Source organism: Macaca mulatta, chromosome 12 (assembly GCF_049350105.2).
Source record: "Macaca mulatta isolate MMU2019108-1 chromosome 12, T2T-MMU8v2.0, whole genome shotgun sequence".
NCBI classification, from domain to species: domain Eukaryota; kingdom Metazoa; phylum Chordata; class Mammalia; order Primates; family Cercopithecidae; genus Macaca; species Macaca mulatta.
In genome coordinates this window covers 57622955-57641903 of record NC_133417.1, presented here as the reverse complement: position 1 = coordinate 57641903, position 18949 = coordinate 57622955, and the positions used below count along the sequence as shown (strand labels likewise).

The following is an 18949-nucleotide window of genomic DNA, read 5'->3' as shown; positions in this document are numbered from 1 at the left end:
CTGTTATATGCTCTAAATATTTTCATTTTGTTTAACAGTTTAAGCTTACAGGGATGAGGCAACTTTCAAGAAGTTTTATGAAGTTAGATGCAGAGGCACCAACTTGCACATATTATATATAATCAGAATACACCAGAAAAAAAAAAACAAAACAAAACTCTCATGGTTCCTATACTAGGGAAAGGTTTCTTATTAAAGAAGTGTTAGGTAATCAATTGCACATACTTCATAAAACTTCATAATGATGGGATTAAATGTGACTGTATACTAGTAATTTCCAAGTCCTGTGAAAGAGCTTCTGACATTTGAAATATTTCAATAAACTGGTATACTTATATTATGAAATACAACGCAGTCATGAAGAAAATGAGGTAGATCTACATATACTGATACAGAATATACTCCAAAAGGCATTTTAACAAGGCTGCAAAATATACATGATTCCAATTATATTTTTTCTCTAACAGTGAAAAAAACATGTATTTTAAGTGACTATACATACGTAAATAAACAGAAAAATATGTAACAAGACACACAGGTAGATTGGTGAAAGCCTTTGCTTTAATTGTTGGAATTTTTCCTAGTGAGATTAAATTACTTATGTAACTAATACATTTTATGATACTAAAAATGAAAATACAATACAATTATGCACTGTTTGATGACAGGGATATGTTCTGAGAAATGCATCATTAGGTGATTTTGTCATTGGTCATACATCGTAAGAGTGTACTTACAAAAACCTAGGTGTACAGCCTACTACACACCTATAAGCTAAAAGTTATTCCAATGCTACAAACCTGTGTGGCATGTTACTATACCAAATACTGTAGGCAACTGTAACACAACAATAAGTATTTGTGTATCTAAACATATTTAAATATAGAAAAGGTACAGTAAAAATACTGTATAAAATATAGTACACCTGTATAGGGAACTTACATGAATGGAGCTTACAGGACAGGGAGTTGCTCTGGGTCCATCAGTGAGTAAGTGACTGATGAGTGAAGGTGAAGGCCAAGGACAGTACTATCCACTACTACAGACTCTATAAGCATTGTACACTTAGGCTACACTAAGTTTATTTAAAAAATTTTCCCTCTTCATTAATAAATTAACCTTAGCTTACTATAACTTAACTTTATAAACTTTAAAATTTAACTTTTTTACCCTTTTCTACTAACAGTTTAAAACAAAAGCACACTGTACAGCTGTGCAAAAATGTTTTTCCTTTATACCATTACTCTATAAGCTTCTATTTTTAATTTTTCAATTTTTAAACTTCTTTGTTGAAATCTAAGACACATACACATTAGCCTAGGCCTACACAGGGTCAAGATCATCAATATCACTGTTTTTCACTGTCACATCTTTTTCCACCAAAAGGTCTTCAAGGGCAACAACATGCATGAAACTGTCATCTCCTATGATAACAATGCCTTCTTCTGGGTAACTCCTGAAGGACCTGCCTGAGGCTGTTTTACAGTTAACTTTTTTTAAGCAGAAGGAATATAATCTAAAACAATAAGAAGCATAGTAAATACATAAACCAGTAACATAATTGTTTATCAAGTATTATGTACTGTACATAATTGTGTGTGCATTTTTTTTTTATAACTGGAAGGTTATATAAAACCAGATTGGTAATAGGCTGGTTTATATCAGCATCAAAAACAACATGTGAGTAATATATTGTATTACCATGTCAGGACAGCTGCAATGCCACTAAATCTGTAATCTTATGGGACCACCATCATACAGGCATATATGCAGACCACTGTTGACCAAAATGGTAGGTGTTATATGGCTGTACTTAGGTAACTTTAAAAGTTGTAAAAACTATTACCAGTTGGCTACTAATAAAACTTAGATGTATGATAAGCATGAAACTAACCAACAACTTTTAAATGTTTATGTAAGCAAATGTTTCCAACTTTATTAGATTCTATAGTTTTCTAACTTGAGAGGATGACCATTATTTTAAATAATTTGGTATCCTCACTAAATCACATTCTATAGATAGCTCAAGTCTTTAAATCCTAGAGCAAAATGTCTCTCTACATGTAAAGGCACAAGTGCAGGAGCAGAGCAAAGTGGTCTCCCCTCTCCTGCCAATGCAACATGAGCACAGTGCGTGCAGAGTGCATAGTAGCTATAGTAGTTACACTGGTTAAGGCCTTCACCCAATCACCCGACCACCTGCAACCCAGCCTGTAGCATTTCTACTCTTCCTGTTGAAACAGATGAGGAAGGTGACCCGCTGAGAGATGAATTGACTGAAATTTGAAAAATAAATAATACCTGTAGTTCCCAATGCTGGTAAATCATTAGATTCACATGGGAAAGTTAAAAAACAAAAAACAACAACAACAAAAAGCCCCAACACTTTTATTACAGGTTATTTCAAACACAGAAAAAAAGTTGAGAGAAGTATATGATAAAACTCATATGCCCGTCATCCAGCTTTAAACAATTAACTCAAGAGCAATCCTGTTAAATTTATACTCTCCTCTGAAGCTTGTAATCTTCAGTATAACAGGGAAAACACTCATCACTATTTTTATTTACCATATAAGTCCAACAAGGCTTTTTTATTTCCTTTATTTTCATGACACTTGAAGAATAATTTAGAGAGCAAAAAGACAGCAGGAAAAAAAACTTTGTTAAAAATTTTCATAAGAAACACAGTAAATCTGAATTTCAATTCCCAGTTTCCCTAAAGTTACGTATACCAAAAATGGGCATGACCTGAATACAAATAATTGCTTATTAACTTCATATATGAATCTACAACATATCCATCTTGTAAATACCACTTCCAGATTTCAGATACATCTCAAATTGGTTACAGCTTGTCATTATTCCTGCTTTTTTCTTTTTGCATTTGCATCACCAAAACACGTTTGAAGGAATGTTTAAGCCTTTCATGACTTATTTTGATGAAAAGAGGACAACAATCTTCTTTGCTCCATAATTTGTAACACATTTTCATTTTTAGATTACAAACAATTCAAATGGTCAACCCAATAATTTCTTTTTTGCATTTTCTTCCAAATCACCTTTGTATACACATCTGCCCTGTCCGCTTTTATGTGTTAAGAAGAGTCCTGTAATGATTTCATGACTAATAATTTAGCTGCACATGGCTAATTCTTGCTGATAACCCATTCTTTTTCTGCCTTGCTATGCTACTTAGACTATCTATGGCATAAAAATTATAACATATACTTCCTTGAGTTTTAGTTTAGAAGAAAATAACATTGATGGATACACTGTAGTTGAGAATACTAGAGGAAATAACACAAATTAATGGTTTTTGGCATACTGTAAAAGTGCAATAAAAGGTGTTATTGTTAATTATTGAAACATACTGTTCTCTAAACTTAAATTTGTGCTTTCCCTTCATCAAAGTTTTTCTCATTGCAAGTTACACTTACACATTGTAGAAAATAAAAATAATAAAAACAACCAATCAATTTGGAAACCCAGATAAACTAACATTTTGATTATATCCTTCCAGTCCTTTTTGGCTTTTTTTTTTTTCTTTTTTTTTGGTCTCAGTCATTATTTCTTAAATAATACAAATACATAATACAATTTTACAAAAATTGTGCTACAGGATATTTGTGACTTTCTAGATGAAATATTAGAGCTACCCCACCCAGCCGCAGATAGCACTCTAGCATTCCCTTAATAGAGTATAGGTTCAAATAATAAAGTCCACACACTGGCTAAAAAGTTCAAGTTCAGAGTTTCAATCAATTTTCATCGTAAGGATGAAACTGAGTTTTACTTAACCTGTGTCTTTTTAAGAGAATGGGCCACCTCCAATACATCCTCTCTTGGACATTTTTTAACACTTCTAACGTTCTGTATCATGAAATCATGATGGCTGAAACAAAATCTACAGGTGCTTTTTAAAAAGCAAGTCCCTAAGTGATTGTTACCCATACCAAAATGAGAACTGTGCTGCTATAATCTGTTCTTACTGAGTGCTATGCCAACCTTGGACTAGGATTAAATTGCAATTAAATTCTAGAGTGTACAAAATTTTTATCAGTCTGTCTAGAAATATAAAGAGAACTCTTTCATGGTAGAGCAGTTACTGTGCTCACATTGCTTTTTCTCAAAACCAAACTACTTGCAAACAAAGAATTGAGGCAATTTGCAGTAAGTTTTAAATATGAGTCATGGAAATATTAAGATAACAGCATGTATAGGCAATAATAAACATGCCATAAAATAAAGAGCAATATACAAAACAATCAAACATTATTACATTTGGCTATGAGGTTCCTAATAAACAGGGCAAAATAAATAGTGAAATATAATAAAATCATTATCATCTGATAAAAGGCTGCATGGTACTTTTCCCAAACGTAATGGATGACTTCAACAACATTTTCTTTTTTTTTTTTTTTTGAGATGGAGTCTGGCTCTGTCGCCCAGGCTGGAGTGCAGTGGCCCGATCTCAGCTCACTGCAAGCTCCGCCTCCCGGGTTCACGCCATTCTCCTGCCTCAGCCTCCCGAGTAGCTGGGACTACAGGCGCCCGCCACCTCCCCCGGCTAGTTTTTTTGTATTTTTTAGTAGAGACGGGGTTTCACCGTGTTAGCCAGGATGGTCTCGATCTCCTGACCTCGTGATCCGCCCGTCTCGGCCTCCCAAAGTGCTGGGATTACAGGCTTGAGCCACCGCGCCCGGCTCAACAACATTTTATTAAATATTTCAAATTGTTTCTTCAAGTGAAAACTTTCTTATTAACTGTAAAAAGGATATAACTTCATAGGCATCTCCTCAGGGGTAAACTAATGAGGCAATTTTTCTTGATATCTAAGTTAATCAACTCAGTGCTGATTTAGATGGAAGTCAAGTTTGAGAGAACCATCCTACCTTTTCAGCTATCAATTATCTCAAGAGGGGTTTTAACCAGAGGACAGTAGTCAATTCAAAACATTCTGTAAATAGGCTAACTTGTATTTTTCTTGAAAACGGTAGAGAATTGCAGCTTAGAAAAAAAGCAGGTGTTACCACAATCACCTCCATCTTTTATTTTGAGTTGGAGTCTTGCTCTGTCTCAGAGGATGGAATGCAGTGGCACGATCTTGGCTCACTGCAACCTCCACCTCCCCAGTTCAAGTGGTTCTCCTGCCTCAGCCTCCTGAGTAGCTGGGATTACAGGCCTGTGCCACCATGCCCAGCTAATTTTTTTTTTGGTATTTTTAGTAGAGGCGGGGTTTCACCATGTTGTCCAGGCAGGTCTCCAACTCCTGACCTCAAGTGATCCACCCGCCTCGGCCTCCTAAAATGTTGGGATTACAGGTGTCAGCCACCACACCCAGCCAATCACCTCAATCTTATAAGAGCTTAATCATCTTGGCCCTGTTTCACTGAAACAGATTTTTAAGAATCCTCTTCTGGTAGAGACGACTATTCTCTATCCACATGTTATAACACATACATCTGCTATAACTATTCTTTAAAATTAACCCCCACGAAACTCATTGAATTAGCCCATTAAATGATATTAACTATTTTTATTCTCCATCTGACCACTGGAACACTGACTCAAAATAATGAGCTTTGTTTTGGCATAGCTATTGGGTTTTTTTCCACCATAAAGATACAACGCTTTCTGCTCATTCCTGACCCTTGATAGTAAATTCATGCCATTAGCAAAATCTTAATGATTTTCCTATTTGCTGTAAAAAATATTAAGTATCTATCACGCATACCTAAAAGCCATATGGGATTATTTAATCCTAAGTGGAAAAGGAAGCAGGACCATGTCAAAAGACCTATCACATTCCTTTTGATATTGAGCAAGCCATTCCTTCAGACAACAACTGCCACTCGTTCTATTCCTAAATGAGAAATCAGGACAACTTTTAAACAGCAAAAGATTTAGAATTCATGCCTAGTTCATAAGATTCTGTTTCCACTGCATCAAGAGGTGACAGATCAATAAAAGCTCTGAGAAACCTAATAATCTTATTTTCAGAAATAAAACAATGTAAAAACGTACACTGATAAAATGAGTAACTAAAAAGTATGTTTTCTCATGCAAGAAGTTGACACGAACAGACAAAAGTTTCCATGCAATATCTAGGGAACCAACTTCTTTGCAATTTGAAGATAAAGGGTTCATGTTTCTTTCCCCTTCTGCCAAAATAAGGTACACTATACTTAGTGTCACCATAAGGGTGATTAGCCATAAAGTGGTAGATTAGAGGGTTTAGGAAAGATTGGGAGAGGGGAGGACATGTGTCATAGTATCTCAACCACCTATCTACAGTGACGAAATCAAATGATTTAATTTAAAGTGATCATATCAAATGACTTACTTGACTCATTTGATCGAATGTAGAGTGATTAAGTTTGATCTCCCCTCCCCAATCTAGAGTGATCAAAGCAAACTGGAGTAAAATATGCTGGACAGGTAAAGTTTTTAACTCTTCAGAATCATTTTGGTGGAGAGAAATATAGAATAACCTTTTTCTCTGGAAACCTGTGAACTATAGCATTCTATAGACACTGCAGAAACTGAGGTCTGACTCATTAACCTGTGCAAGGATGGTCAATGCTTAAAAAAAAGGTGCACATAAAAATATTTGAACTTAAATTCCTCCTGAAGCCTACGTAAGACATTATTTACCTTCGCTAAGTTAGTGAAGAAGTTCTTTTGTTTTTAAATTCCTGAGAAGAGTTGTGGGAAGCCTCTTCCAGAAGGTAATTAGAAAATGTTGAATATTCTTTGGACCTGAGTCACATGCAGTTGCGTTAAAAATGTATTACTAGTGTGTGTGGTATATACACACACCAGTACCCATTAAAAAATTATTATTGTTTTAGACAGGGTCTCACTCGGTCACCCAGGCTGGAGTGCAGTGTAACAATCATGTTTCACTGCAGCCTTGAACTTTCAAGCTTAAGTGATCTTCCCACATCAGCCTCCCAAGTAGCTGGGACTATAAGCATGAGTGAAACCACACCTGCTAATTTTATTTTTTGTAGAGACAGGGTCTCACTATGTTGCCCAGACTGGTCTCGAACTCCTGGGCTCAAGTGATTCTACTGCCTCAGTTTCCCAAAGTGTTGGGATTACAGATGTGAACCACTGCACCTGGTCCATTAAAAAACTATACCAAATATACCATATATGTATACACATACTTCACATATATAAAGGAAATCTAGTAACATTTATCACCAACATATGCAAATGAAAAACATAAGACTGAATGACTGCACATAGAAATATATTAAGTATTTTATCCCAAATTTAGTTCAAACACGATCTGGAAACACAAAAGTGAACTCAAAACCAAGGCAAACGACAATTAATTCCATACCTAATAATCCAGTGTCTATAACATCTTCATTTTTCAAATTGTCAGCATGCAACTCTGCAAATACAAAGAGGGACTTAGGTAGGAAAGTAATATTGTAATTTGAAAAGTACCTCAAGGGCTGTGAAGGCATTGAGAAGCTGTGGAAAGTGCTCTGGAGTCACATAAAGAACTGGGTTCAAATTCTGATTCAATTTACCAACTATATGACCTTCAGCAAGCAAGTGAATGTGTTGACCACTAAGGGAGCTAACAGCCATATACTGTACATAGAATGAGAGTACTGTTTATTCCCGAAGGTAGTTGTAAACACTAAAGGGCATACTAGGCAGAGTTCAGTTCCTTTCTCCATTCTTCAAAATAAGCACGGTACAATGTCCTCTGCAATGGAATTCCACTTATCATGGTTTTGTGATTTTATGATACAAAGGCAAGGTCTCCGAGCAAAAGAGAAACAAACCACCTAGGAGACAAAACTATCAGGATTGCAAAAAAAAAGGTAAAAAACGGGGGAGGGGAATGATAAAGAAATGAAACATTGGTAGTCAACCATTTAAGACTGACAGTTTGCGCCGGGCGCGGTGGCTCACGCCTGTAATCCCAGCACTTTGGGAGGCCGAGACGGGCGGATCACGAGGTCAGGAGATCGAGACCATCCTGGCTAACACGGTGAAACCCCGTCTCTACTAAAAAATACAAAAAACTAGCCGGGCGCGGTGGCGGGCGCCTGTAGTCCCAGCTACTCGGGAGGCTGAGGCAGGAGAATGGCGTGAACCCGGGAGGCGGAGCTTGCAGTGAGCTGAGATCGGGCCACTGCACTCCAGCCTGGGCGACAGAGCGAGACTCCGTCTCAAAAAAAAAAAAAAAAAAAAAGACTGACAGTTTGCATTTTATGCACATTCACAGCTTACTATTTTATGAAGAGGTAAAACCTACATCAACTGGCCAATGTGTCTCCTGCATGAAAATCAAGCATTGTAAGGTTTCGGATGCCATGCCATCTGCAGCCCACTAAACTCTGGGAAGCAATGAAGACAAATAAAAAATGGAGTTAAATAGATTTAATTATATTTAATGAAGTACAAATATAACACTTCATTGACAATGTTTTGGGTGCTTTTCATACAAGAAAGTTCTGTTTTTTTTTTTTCAGTAACTTGGCAAACGTCACAAACTAGTAAGAATGGAAATTTAAACTTAACTCTGCTTCCTTCCACTATAACATACACTAGCCAACTAAATTATACAACCGTACGCCTTGCAATAAACTTTCAACCGGCCACTATTTCAACTTTTATTATTTTCCTCTAATAAAATTATCAGAGGAAGAGTGGACTATGCTTCCTGCAACAGAACTCTGTGCACTACACCTGGACACAAACTTAAAAACTGAAAGACTAATTATTTTACGTATAAAAGTAGAAATTTGGATTATGCGATAAAAAATCTTTGTCCCTCAGGATTCTGTGTAGAGGAATTGGTGGACAGCACATCTTTATTTGTGGATGAAGGCCACTGAACATAGATAGCCTATTTTAATTATATGCACTTTTCACAGTCTCCTTTTAATGGTGGGTGTTTCGCCTTTTGTTTAATCTTGACATTATTTCATCCCCCGTGTTTAAGGACTTGAAGATATTTCTTCAAGAGTACCCATTTAATCAAAAGATCCTTTTTAAAAATGGGTCTCCTGATCACGGATCAGGACGCTCCACTTACAAAAGGGCTGGAAAGCAAAGTAAGATGCAAATGAGGACTCTGGGTGAAAGCAGCTGCCACCCTGCGGGCTTAGGCAGCACGAAGGGAGAAGGGTGGTGGCAAGAGCCACACCCTGACTCAACTTTACTCTGGACAGACTTTCAAGGCCTCGGCTTCAATACCTTTCACGATCAAGTAGGCGATGGCGAGGAGGAAGGCGAGAAGGATGGCGAAGAGCAGCGAGCAGAGAATAGAAAGGACCTGGACCGGCCACCGCCGAGGCTGGGTTCTGCTGCCCGCGGCCGCGGGAAAGATACCATTGCGCTTATCTGGCAGGACAGGCGACCCGTCCCCGTCCGGCGGGAGCAGCGAGCCCTTTCTGGGCTCTGACCACGCCCCAGCCGAGAACTCCGCCCGCAGGTCGCGGGCCACTTGGTCGCATCCCTCCTCCTCGTCGACTTCGCCTTCACCCCAACTGTCCCCCTGAGTAAAGGAGGAATATGTTGGCCCAGCCACAGGGCCCGGGGTCCCGGGACGGCGGCGCCGCAGAGCCGACCGCCACCCGCTCTCCGCTAACGACATGGCGCGAAGCACAGCGAAACCCGCGGAGTATGAGCCTCTCCCACCTGCCCCGCCCCGGGTCCGCAACAGCCAATCCGCGGCCGTGGCCGCTACCACCATGCCTCAGAACCCAGGGGTAAACCACGGAGAGCAAGGTTGGGCGGCGGGTTGCAAAGGAAGTCGTAGGGCCTGAGGCGAGGTGGGATGCGCTTGGACCAGAGCTCGACCCCAGGGCTGTAGCCGGAAGGGGGAGCAGGAAAGCGCGCAGCGAGAAGTGGGCGGAGGCCGAAGGCGGCCGAGTATCCACTCCCTGCAGCGCTTCATCCCTGCCGGACACCTCCGCCACTGCCGCGTCACCAACGGGAGCGCGAGACCCGACAGCCCCAAAGCCGCATCTTTTCGACGCCGGGTCCTAGCGCCCTCCCGCGCCTTCGACACATTCCCGAACCTATTTGCCTTCTCCCTTCTTCCCCTCTACGCTCACACTCTTCTCCAGGTTCCCCTATTAAGAAAGGGCAGCTCTCTGCCTGGTACTCTGGCGGTGCCTTCACTGCTCACCCCATCTCCCTTTAGTGTGGTTCTCCCCACCCGTACCACAACTTCCCTCACGCTACTCGACACGCCTCCTTCCTCCTCCGCCCAGGCGCGCGCTCTCCACCTGGTGCGTACCGAGCTCGAACCCTCTCCTCGGAACCCCTCCTTTCGCCTTCCCCGCCCCCTCCCCTCCGCCTCGAGCACTGCGCGCGCGCATTCGGTCCCAGCCACCGCTAACACTAGAGGCTGCTTACCCCCGCCCCCTCCACCCTACCCCTGGCGGCCTCAGGTTTGTGGGGCGTACGTAACTCGGGCGGGGAGGGGGAAGGTGGCAGACCCCACTGCCCCACCCCCTACGGGGTGAGGCGGTCTAAGCTCGGGAAGCTGGGACACGGTTGTCTTCCCTTCCCCTGGGGAAGTTGGTAGAGTTTTCCCGACGGAGGACTCGGCGCAGAAACTTCCTCCGTCCTCCCCCCGCCCCATGCAGGCGACGCCGAGTGAGGCTGAGGCTGCGGGCGAATCGCCGCAGAGTTGCGTGTCGGCCGCGCATTCTGATTGGACAGCGGGAAAGCCCGTCAGCCTGTTGGCCTCGCTGATCCCGCCCCGTAGCGCAGGGCAGCCTTTAACCTTTAGCCCCAGTGGGCGCCAGCCACTCAGATCGCTTCTTGTTGGTATGTGTAGCGGCAGTGGCCGCCGGCGGAGCAGTCTGAGCCCGACGATGAGGCCGGGGACGGGAGCTGAACGTGGAGGCCTCATGGTGAGTGAAATGGAGAGCCATCCTCCCTCGCAGGGTCCTGGGGACGGGGAGCGGAGATTGTCCGGCTCAAGCCTCTGCTCCGGCTCTTGGGTCTCTGCTGACGGCTTCCTGAGGAGACGGCCCTCGGTAAGGGATCAGTGGGGCAGGGGGAAGGCGGCACAATGAAAAACGGAGTGAGAGAAACAGGAAGCTTTCTCCGAAAGGAGAAGAAGATAAGAGTGGACGAAGGAAGAACTCGAGATGGTGGGATATGTTGTGAGGGAGAGAAGTGGAGGGTGGGGATGCACAAAGAAGGATGTGAGACCCTGGAAGTACCCCGTAGGCTTGGCCTAGACAGATGCGTGGTGAAGGTGCTGGCTCTTGGGCGGGGTGAGCGTCTTGGAGCTTTAGGCCCGATTTAGCTGGAAGGGGGAGGGAGGGGCTTGATTCTGTAAGACTTTAACAGCGGCTGCCAAAATTTGTTTTCATTACTTGTGGGGTCGTCTGCATGGGGAACTGTTAGGACAATTGACAGGAGATAATTAGCTGGTTTTAATTTAAAACATGGAACAATGGACTCATCGGTAAAGAAAGTAGTTGTCTTTTTAAATTGCGTTGAAAGGGATGAATTAGTTGTTTGCATTTAGTGTCCGTGAGTAACAGAACCTCAGTCGTTAAAAATGTATTTTTGACAGAAGGAATTTTACCTGTCTTAAAGGTTATGTTAGGAAATAAGTTTGTTAGGAGTGAATTGTCCCTGGGTGGCACTACTGTTTGTGTTTTATAAGACTGACTTTCACCTGAGTTAATATGATAGAGCATTTTAAAGTTTAAAATCAGTAGTGTTATAAAATAACAATAGCTGGCTATTTTTTATATTTGCATGAAATAGAAGAATTGTTGTTTTCACTGTAACAGTTTTAAGATTAGTATTCAATATGTATCCTCCAAGCTTAGCAAGCCAGTTAGTAGCTGATTAAGTCAATGCTTAAAAAAAAGAGAAAACCTATGATCCAGCTGTCCAGTAATCATCTTAACTTTTCCCGTTTTGTTGCGGAATTTGCAAGCTCGTTTTAAATACTAGCAGAATGCATTTTGTTTAAAACAAGGTATAGATTAATCCAGTGACATTATTATGCATAAGCTTAATATTAGGTTGCTTCAGATAACTGATTTGTTGAAATGAGATTTTTGAGAAGCGTTTAGTATTATTTGCTCATTTAAAAACGTTCGCTGTTTTTCAGATGGGGCACCCTGGCATGCATTATGCCCCAATGGGAATGCACCCTATGGGTCAGAGAGCGAATATGCCTCCTGTACCTCATGGAATGATGCCACAGATGATGCCCCCTATGGGAGGGCCACCAATGGGACAAGTAAGAATGCTTTTATTTTATTTTGCATTTATTTATTTGTTTTTGCCTCAGGTATTCTGTCAAGATTTCAAAATCTAGGTCAATAGTTATAGCTGTTTAAGGATTAGTTTATGCCCGAATAATTTTAAATAAGCCAAATGTTGAATCATGAATGTAATGGAAATTTGAATGTAATGAAAAAGTCTCCTGAGAAATTTACTGATTACCTCAAAACTAAGAATTTTTTTTTATTATTATTTAAAAGTAAAGTGTGCGTCCAGGCTTTTATTTTTAATGATTATTTTTTCAACCATGCCAATTGAAGTTAATGGTCTAAAAGTAAATATTATCTGATACAGCAACATAACTGATTTTGGTAGACCATGTAAATAAATAGAATCTGAAAATAGCAATTGTTTTGGTTTAGAGCGAATTTTATTCCTGAAATATCTTCCTCTGTGTGTGTTGGAGGAGAGTGAGGGAGGGTGGGGGGTTTGTGCTCTATAATTCTGATTCTTCATAGGACAGTGCCAGTAGGTACTTCATTTTCCACTTACACTATTTTTTTTAATGCTTATTGCTTCTACACTCCTGCTTATGAGCTGTCCCTTCCATCTCTAGCATAAATTGTAAATGGACATTTTGTAGAAGTGATTTGGATCAAAAGGTTTTAATGCTGATTCAGTGATTTCGGTAGAACTGAGTTTCTAGAGAAGCATCTAAGAAAGGTAACAGGTTCAGTTACCATGAGTAATTTTGTGCTCCATGTTAAGTTCTATATAGATCTTTAGGTGGCTGGGTTATTTCCATTTGAGTATTTCCATAAATCATCAAAAATTTAGGCTAACAAAATATTTTGGAAGCCAATTTCATGTGATCTTTTGCTAATTAGTACTGTTTGATAATTGTTTAAGCTTTCATGGTTAAAGTTATTGGTGAAATTGCAGTGGGAAAAGGAGCTTGCTATGTGTCTGTCTCTTTTTACTTAACCTTAAGAGTAGAAGGGCTTAATGTCAAGTGATTTTCCTCTTTTTTTTTTAATTTGGAATGTTGCCCTTAATTTTGTTTAAAAAAAAAACAAAAAAAAACCTTTATTCAAAGACACCAGCCCCAAAAGATTCTGCTTGCAGGAGTTCTTTAAATAAAAGAGCCTTTTATTCTGTGACTTTAGAATAACACAAATTTTAAAACTCTCTAGGTGATGGAGAAACAACTTTGATTCCTCTTCTGTTTCTTTCCATCTCTAAGCAGCAAGGAGCTCTTCTTGTTTTCTTGGTAGAGCTGCTCTAACTAGATAATGAGCTTTAAAAATATTTATTCTTTAAATGCTCTGGTTCTTATTTAAAATTAGTTTCTTTCCACAGAAAGATAAAATAAAACAATTTGCTACTGCCAGATGCTTCTCTCTTTTCTGGGGCCTTCTGTTTCCATTGGGCCAATCAAGGTAAGTTTTGCAAGGGATTGACCTGCTTACCCTTGCTGTAATGGTGCTATTGCACTACCAAAACCAAGATACCAGCTAGTCATATTTCTAGTAAAAAAAAAAAAAAAAAAAAAAATGCAGATTTTATTTTTTAAAAGTACTTTCATGTATCTCATTGACATAAGCTGGTCACAGTTTGCTTTATGGCCCTTTCTCTGTAGCTATATCAGTGACCATCTTTCTAGTAAGTTTACTTGGTATACATCCATTCAAATAACTGATTTTTTTTGTGTTGTCTCCTTCTACTTTTTCCTAGGCTAATAATACGCCATGTGCCTTTAAGTAGACCTAATTATTTAGATGTTTAGAATTCTTCTCCCTCTGAAGGCTCCTGTTAGTATAATTAATAAATGTTTTAGTAGGAGTTATGCTCTGAAAGTCCCAAAAGAATCTCCACTGTTTTTGTAAGATTTATATAATTCCCTTTTGCTAACAAATATGGGGCCCAAATCTTGGGGAAAAAAAATTCTTATTTTAGCTTTAAAACGGACTGGGAGAGCATGGATAATTTGAATTCTCAAATCGGAAATCTTACTTGAAACTCTGTAAACATTGCTTTAAAAATTAAAGGTGATAATAAATAGCACAATTGATCTTTTTCCTGCATTATTTCTTCTGCCACTCTCAGAAGTACTCAGAAGTAGTAAGTGGTCAGAAGATAATTGAGATGAAGCAGGATGTCTGTCTGTATCATTTACAGTTGTGACAGTTGGGAGGGTTCTGCCATGCAATTTTAAAAAGTCAGTTCACAAATTCTTTAGACTTTGGGACTGAAGGTTATGAAATCCTTCATGTATTGAGTGGTTTTCATGAATATCTCATGCTGGGACTAGCTAAAGACTAAAATTGGTGGCAGTCTTACTTGCCAAATAATTGTGGTCTTTGGAATGTTACCAATATGACATGAAATTATAAAACTTGTTTGTAAAATAATATGCAGACTGGATAGCTTAATGATGTACGGAAGCCAGGGTTCATAATTTCTCAAATGCATCAAGCTATTTAGCTTAAAGAAGTAGTGTGTTCAAATTTTTTTTTTCTTATTCATGAGATGACCTAGAGTTCCATCTCATGCATTTAGGCTGACTCTTAGTAGTAATAAATATTTGATGATTATCAGATTGAGCTTAATATTCTTTCAGGTTTATTTCAGTTTTCTATCTTGTAGATTAAATTTGCCTCTTACTCTATAGAACTTTATAGGAAAGTCATAATTTTAGAGTTATAGGATCTTATAGCTGAAAGAGACCTTACAGATTGTTTAAAGCTTTAAATAATATGTGATTTAAGATGCTTTGAGGGATCACTGGTTAAAAAAAAAACCATCATGTTAGTAAAGAAAGATAAAGAATTTTCCCTGCTGAATGACAGTACTCAAAAATTTCCCATTGGGAGACGGAGGCAGGTGCATCCCTTGAGCTCAGGAGTTGGAGACCAGCCTGGGCAACATGGTGAAACCCCGTCTCTACAAAAAATATTAAAAAATTAGCTGGGTGTGGTGGAGTGCGTCTGTCGTCCCAGCTACTTGCGGGGCTGAGGCAGAAGGATTGCTTGAACCTGGGAGGTCGAGGCTGCAGTGAGCCAAGATTGCACCGTACACTCCATCCTGGGTGACAAAGTGAGACCCTATCTCAAAAAAATAAAGATTTTCTGTAGCGATTTCTATCAAAATAAAATTATGTCTGAGGCTGTCTTCTTCCTCAGTGTCCACAGTAAATAATGTTTTCATGTCTTACTCTTTTGTCTTTTCTACACAAAGGACGTGCAAGTCCTGCCATCTTTATCACAGATGATTATGCCTTTGCCCCAGAGAGTCCTGCTAGCTGGCCCTTTTTTTTCCTCCCTATTTTGAGTCTTCATTTTCCTCTATCAATGAGAAGAGTACAGTAATTGAGTTAAGGTCCCTTTCAGCTCTAACAGCCTATGATTCAGTTCAGATCATTTGATAAGAGTAGATGATATCAGATTTTATGGGAAGATATGGAAATAAAAGAACAGAAAATTCCTTTAGTACTGCCTCCCTAATTCTATTTATTCAGTACCTTTTTTTTTTTTTTTTTTTGGTCTTGGGTCGGTAAACTGATAAATGAATAATTGCTTTTTACAAATGAGTTTGATTTTCTTGTTCTTATATTGAGTAAGGCTGGCTCTAACAGATCTTATTTTATTTCTGTTCCTGATACCACATGAGCCCAAGTCGTCACTCTCCCATGCCTAGGTTATTCAACAGGTTTCGAGTTCAGTTGGTTTTCTTCCTTCAAGGATGCCCCCCTGCCCCCACAAATTTTAGATTTTAGCGTGTGATCTCTTTGCCCTAGAATCTCCAGTGCTTTTCAGTGCCTTGTAACATAGTATCTAAATTCCACAGCTTAACTTTAAAGAACCTCCCCATAGTACATGTCAAAGCAGGATTCAAGGCTGCATGTCTTCACACTCCCTAATTTGAACTTAGGCTGGTCTTTGCAGAGTGTCTTGAGTGATTATATTAGTTCAGAACTTCAAACTTAGGCTGTTCTTACCCTCCTGCCCCCAGGTCAGTATCACTATGAACTTTACTTTGCTTACCTATGTTGTACTATTTCAAATCCTGCCTTCTCCAAAAGTTTCTCAAAAATAACTTTTGCCAACATATACCTCCCCTTCAGATTATTAAAGAAAATATATGTAATCTACCCATAACTCTTACTGTTTCATTTATTTTAGCACTTAGTTATTGACTTGTTTCATGGTGTCTTATTTGCTTTAATTTTCCAACAAGTAATAGATTGTAAGCTCTTAGAGGGCAGGGGCTACGTTCTGTACTTTTTAAGAAGCCTATAGGTGCTGAGCACAGTTCTTGGCACATCATGGGTGCTCAGTAAAATACTTGTTGAATGAATGAAACAAATACACAGGTATTCTTTCCTGCAGTATAAGCCCATTAGTCAGTTAGTGTTAAATGTGACTGTTTCCAGTGGTTACTTGTGACTTTATGTTGTTACTACTTATGCTTGTTTTTAGTGTCTGCCTCTTTACTCTTAACTTTTTCATTGACAAAAATGGAAGATAAATAAGATGAAATAAATAATTTTTGTTTGGAGAATAAAACTAAAATACTTGCATTTACAGTCGACCCTCTGTATCCAGAGATTCAAGCAACTGCAATGGAAAATAGTCTTTTAAAAGACCAACAACAAAAAAATACAAATTTTTAAAAATATAGTATAATAACTATATAGCATTTACATTGTATAAGGTATTGTAAGTAATGCAGAGGAAAAATGATAGAGTAGAATATAGGCCTTGCAGAGAAATTCAGTGTATTGGTACCTTAGACTTACCTGACTGATTTGACAAATTTATTTGTTGCTGTTCCTTCTGAATTACCCTTACTTTTGATTAGCTACAGGATCCATGCCATTGAATTGGGCATTAGCCAGTGACAAAAAAGAGAGAGAATTTTTGTTTTTTAGGTCATCTGCTCATAATTCTTGAATCTGGGTACATGTGGATGACTCAGGCAAGTGCTTTTAAAAAATATCTTAAATCAGACCTAATATGTGTAAATTCTTGACTGAATATGGTTAGATTTTTGACTAGTGAGACTATAGATACATTTATTTTCATTATATTTAGAGAGCAGTTCATTTAGATATGAGCTCATCCATTCACAAACTAAGTGTGGAAAGATCTAAGGAGGACCACATCAGTTGAAAAGAATGACCTGCATCCCCCCGTCCCCTTTTGAAATTCAGAAGGCATAATATTTACTAAGATACTGAGAAGTCTTGCAGAAGGCTTTTACAATTTTTACTCAGTATTTCTGTTTTATTTGACCAACTCCCCCAACACCCCCTTCCCTAGTTTCTCTGACTCCCTGGTACCTGTTTGTTTTGCTTTATGTAGCACATTGTATGAAATTAGCATTTTGTGAGAAATGCTGAATTAGGGCCCTTTATTCTTTTAGTTTGCTTTTTAGGAGAAAAAGGCAACATTAAAATAAGTTAGTAGTAACACATATACATAAATGAAGCAGCTTGTAGAGTGCAATGAATGTATTCATTAGTGGATCAAAAGAGGGAACAAATCAATGATTAACCTTTGATTTTTAAATTAGGCTTGTTGAATATTGATGACAAAACTAATAGTAGTATTAATAGATATTGAAGATTTGAAGCTGGGCACAGTGGCTCACACCTGTAATCCCAGCACTTTGGGAGCCCAAGGTGGATGGATCACGTTAGGTCAGGAGTTCGAGACCAGCCTGAATGACATGGTGAAACCCCGTCTCTACTAAAAATACAAAAATTAGCAGGACGTGGCGGCGCACACCTGTAATCTCCGCTACTTGAGAGGCTGAGGCAGCAGAATTGCTTGAACCTGGAAGGCGGAGGTTGCAGTGACCCGAGATCGCGCTATTGCACTCCAGCCTAGGCAGCAATAGCAAAACTCTGTCTCAAAAAAAAAAAAAAAAACAGATTCGGTACATGTGTGTAAACCATAGCAGTGTACTAGGGATTTTGGGGGTTTTTTTTGTTTGTTTTGAGACTGTGTCTGTCACCCAGACTGGAGTGCAGTGGTGCAATCTCCACTTATTGCACCCTCATCCTCCCAGGTTCTCCAAGTAGTAGGAATCACAGGTGCGTGCCACCATGTCTAGCTAGGTTTTGTATTTTTAGTAGAGTCAGGGTTTCGCCCTATTGGCCAGGCTGGTCTTGAACTCCAAGTCTCAAGTGACCCTCCCGCCTTGGCCTCCTAAAGTACTGGGATTACAGGCATGAGCTGCCTTGCCCAACCTGTTTTTAACCTAGAGAAATAGGTCTGTGTTGTGAAGGTTTATAAGTAGGAATTAATAGATTACATTCCTGTAGAAATTATTAGTCTTTCGTTCTCATTTTTTTTCCTTACCTTTGTTTTTGTTTTAGTCAGTACACATTTAAGTCTCTTGGGTGTGGTACCTAGTGTACAGGTGATGTATGCCCTGCTGTCAAGGAGGTCATTCCTGAGATGCCATTCTGAACTCGTTTTTGTCTTCTAATTGCTGATTTGGTTGTTATGGTATTTCTGTACGTTTGGAAATCTAGTGACTATGAATATTTGATACAGGTTGAATATCTGTAATCTGGAAACCAGAAATGCTCCAAAATCTAAAACTTTGAGTGCCAACATGACACTCAGAATAAATGCTCATTGGAACATTACGGATTTTTTAATTAGGGATGCTCAACCAGTAGGTAAAAAGGCAAATATCTGCA

The 18949-nt window shown here is 39.4% G+C and overlaps 2 protein-coding genes across 17 annotated transcripts in view; one reads left to right on the top strand and one right to left on the bottom strand.

The window, feature by feature from the left end:
• Positions 1–9919, bottom strand: part of ARL6IP6 (ADP ribosylation factor like GTPase 6 interacting protein 6) — a 42791-nt gene extending 32872 nt beyond the window's left edge. Inside the window, 2 exon segments of one of the 2 annotated variants that reach the window (NM_001260607.1) lie at positions 7352–7405; positions 9229–9919. In NM_001260607.1, coding sequence (NP_001247536.1) covers positions 7352–7405; positions 9229–9628 — 454 coding nt within the window. In that variant the 5' untranslated portion in view covers positions 9629–9919. 2 annotated transcript variants of the gene reach the window in all.
• Positions 9920–10792: 873 nt separating this feature from the next.
• Positions 10793–18949, top strand: part of PRPF40A (pre-mRNA processing factor 40 homolog A) — a 64450-nt gene continuing 56293 nt past the window's right edge. For 4 of the 15 annotated variants that reach the window (XM_028830716.2, XM_077957004.1, XM_077957002.1 and 1 more), the window contains exons 1-3: positions 10819–11024; positions 12122–12253; positions 13597–13676. In XM_028830716.2, the coding sequence (XP_028686549.1) occupies positions 13629–13676 (48 nt within the window). In that variant the 5' untranslated portion in view covers positions 10819–11024; positions 12122–12253; positions 13597–13628. Of the gene's footprint in view, positions 11025–12121; positions 12254–13596; positions 13677–18949 lie in introns of all 15 variants that reach the window. The other 11 variants (XM_028830710.2, XM_028830709.2, XM_015110126.3 and 8 more) reach the window with 3 other exon arrangements.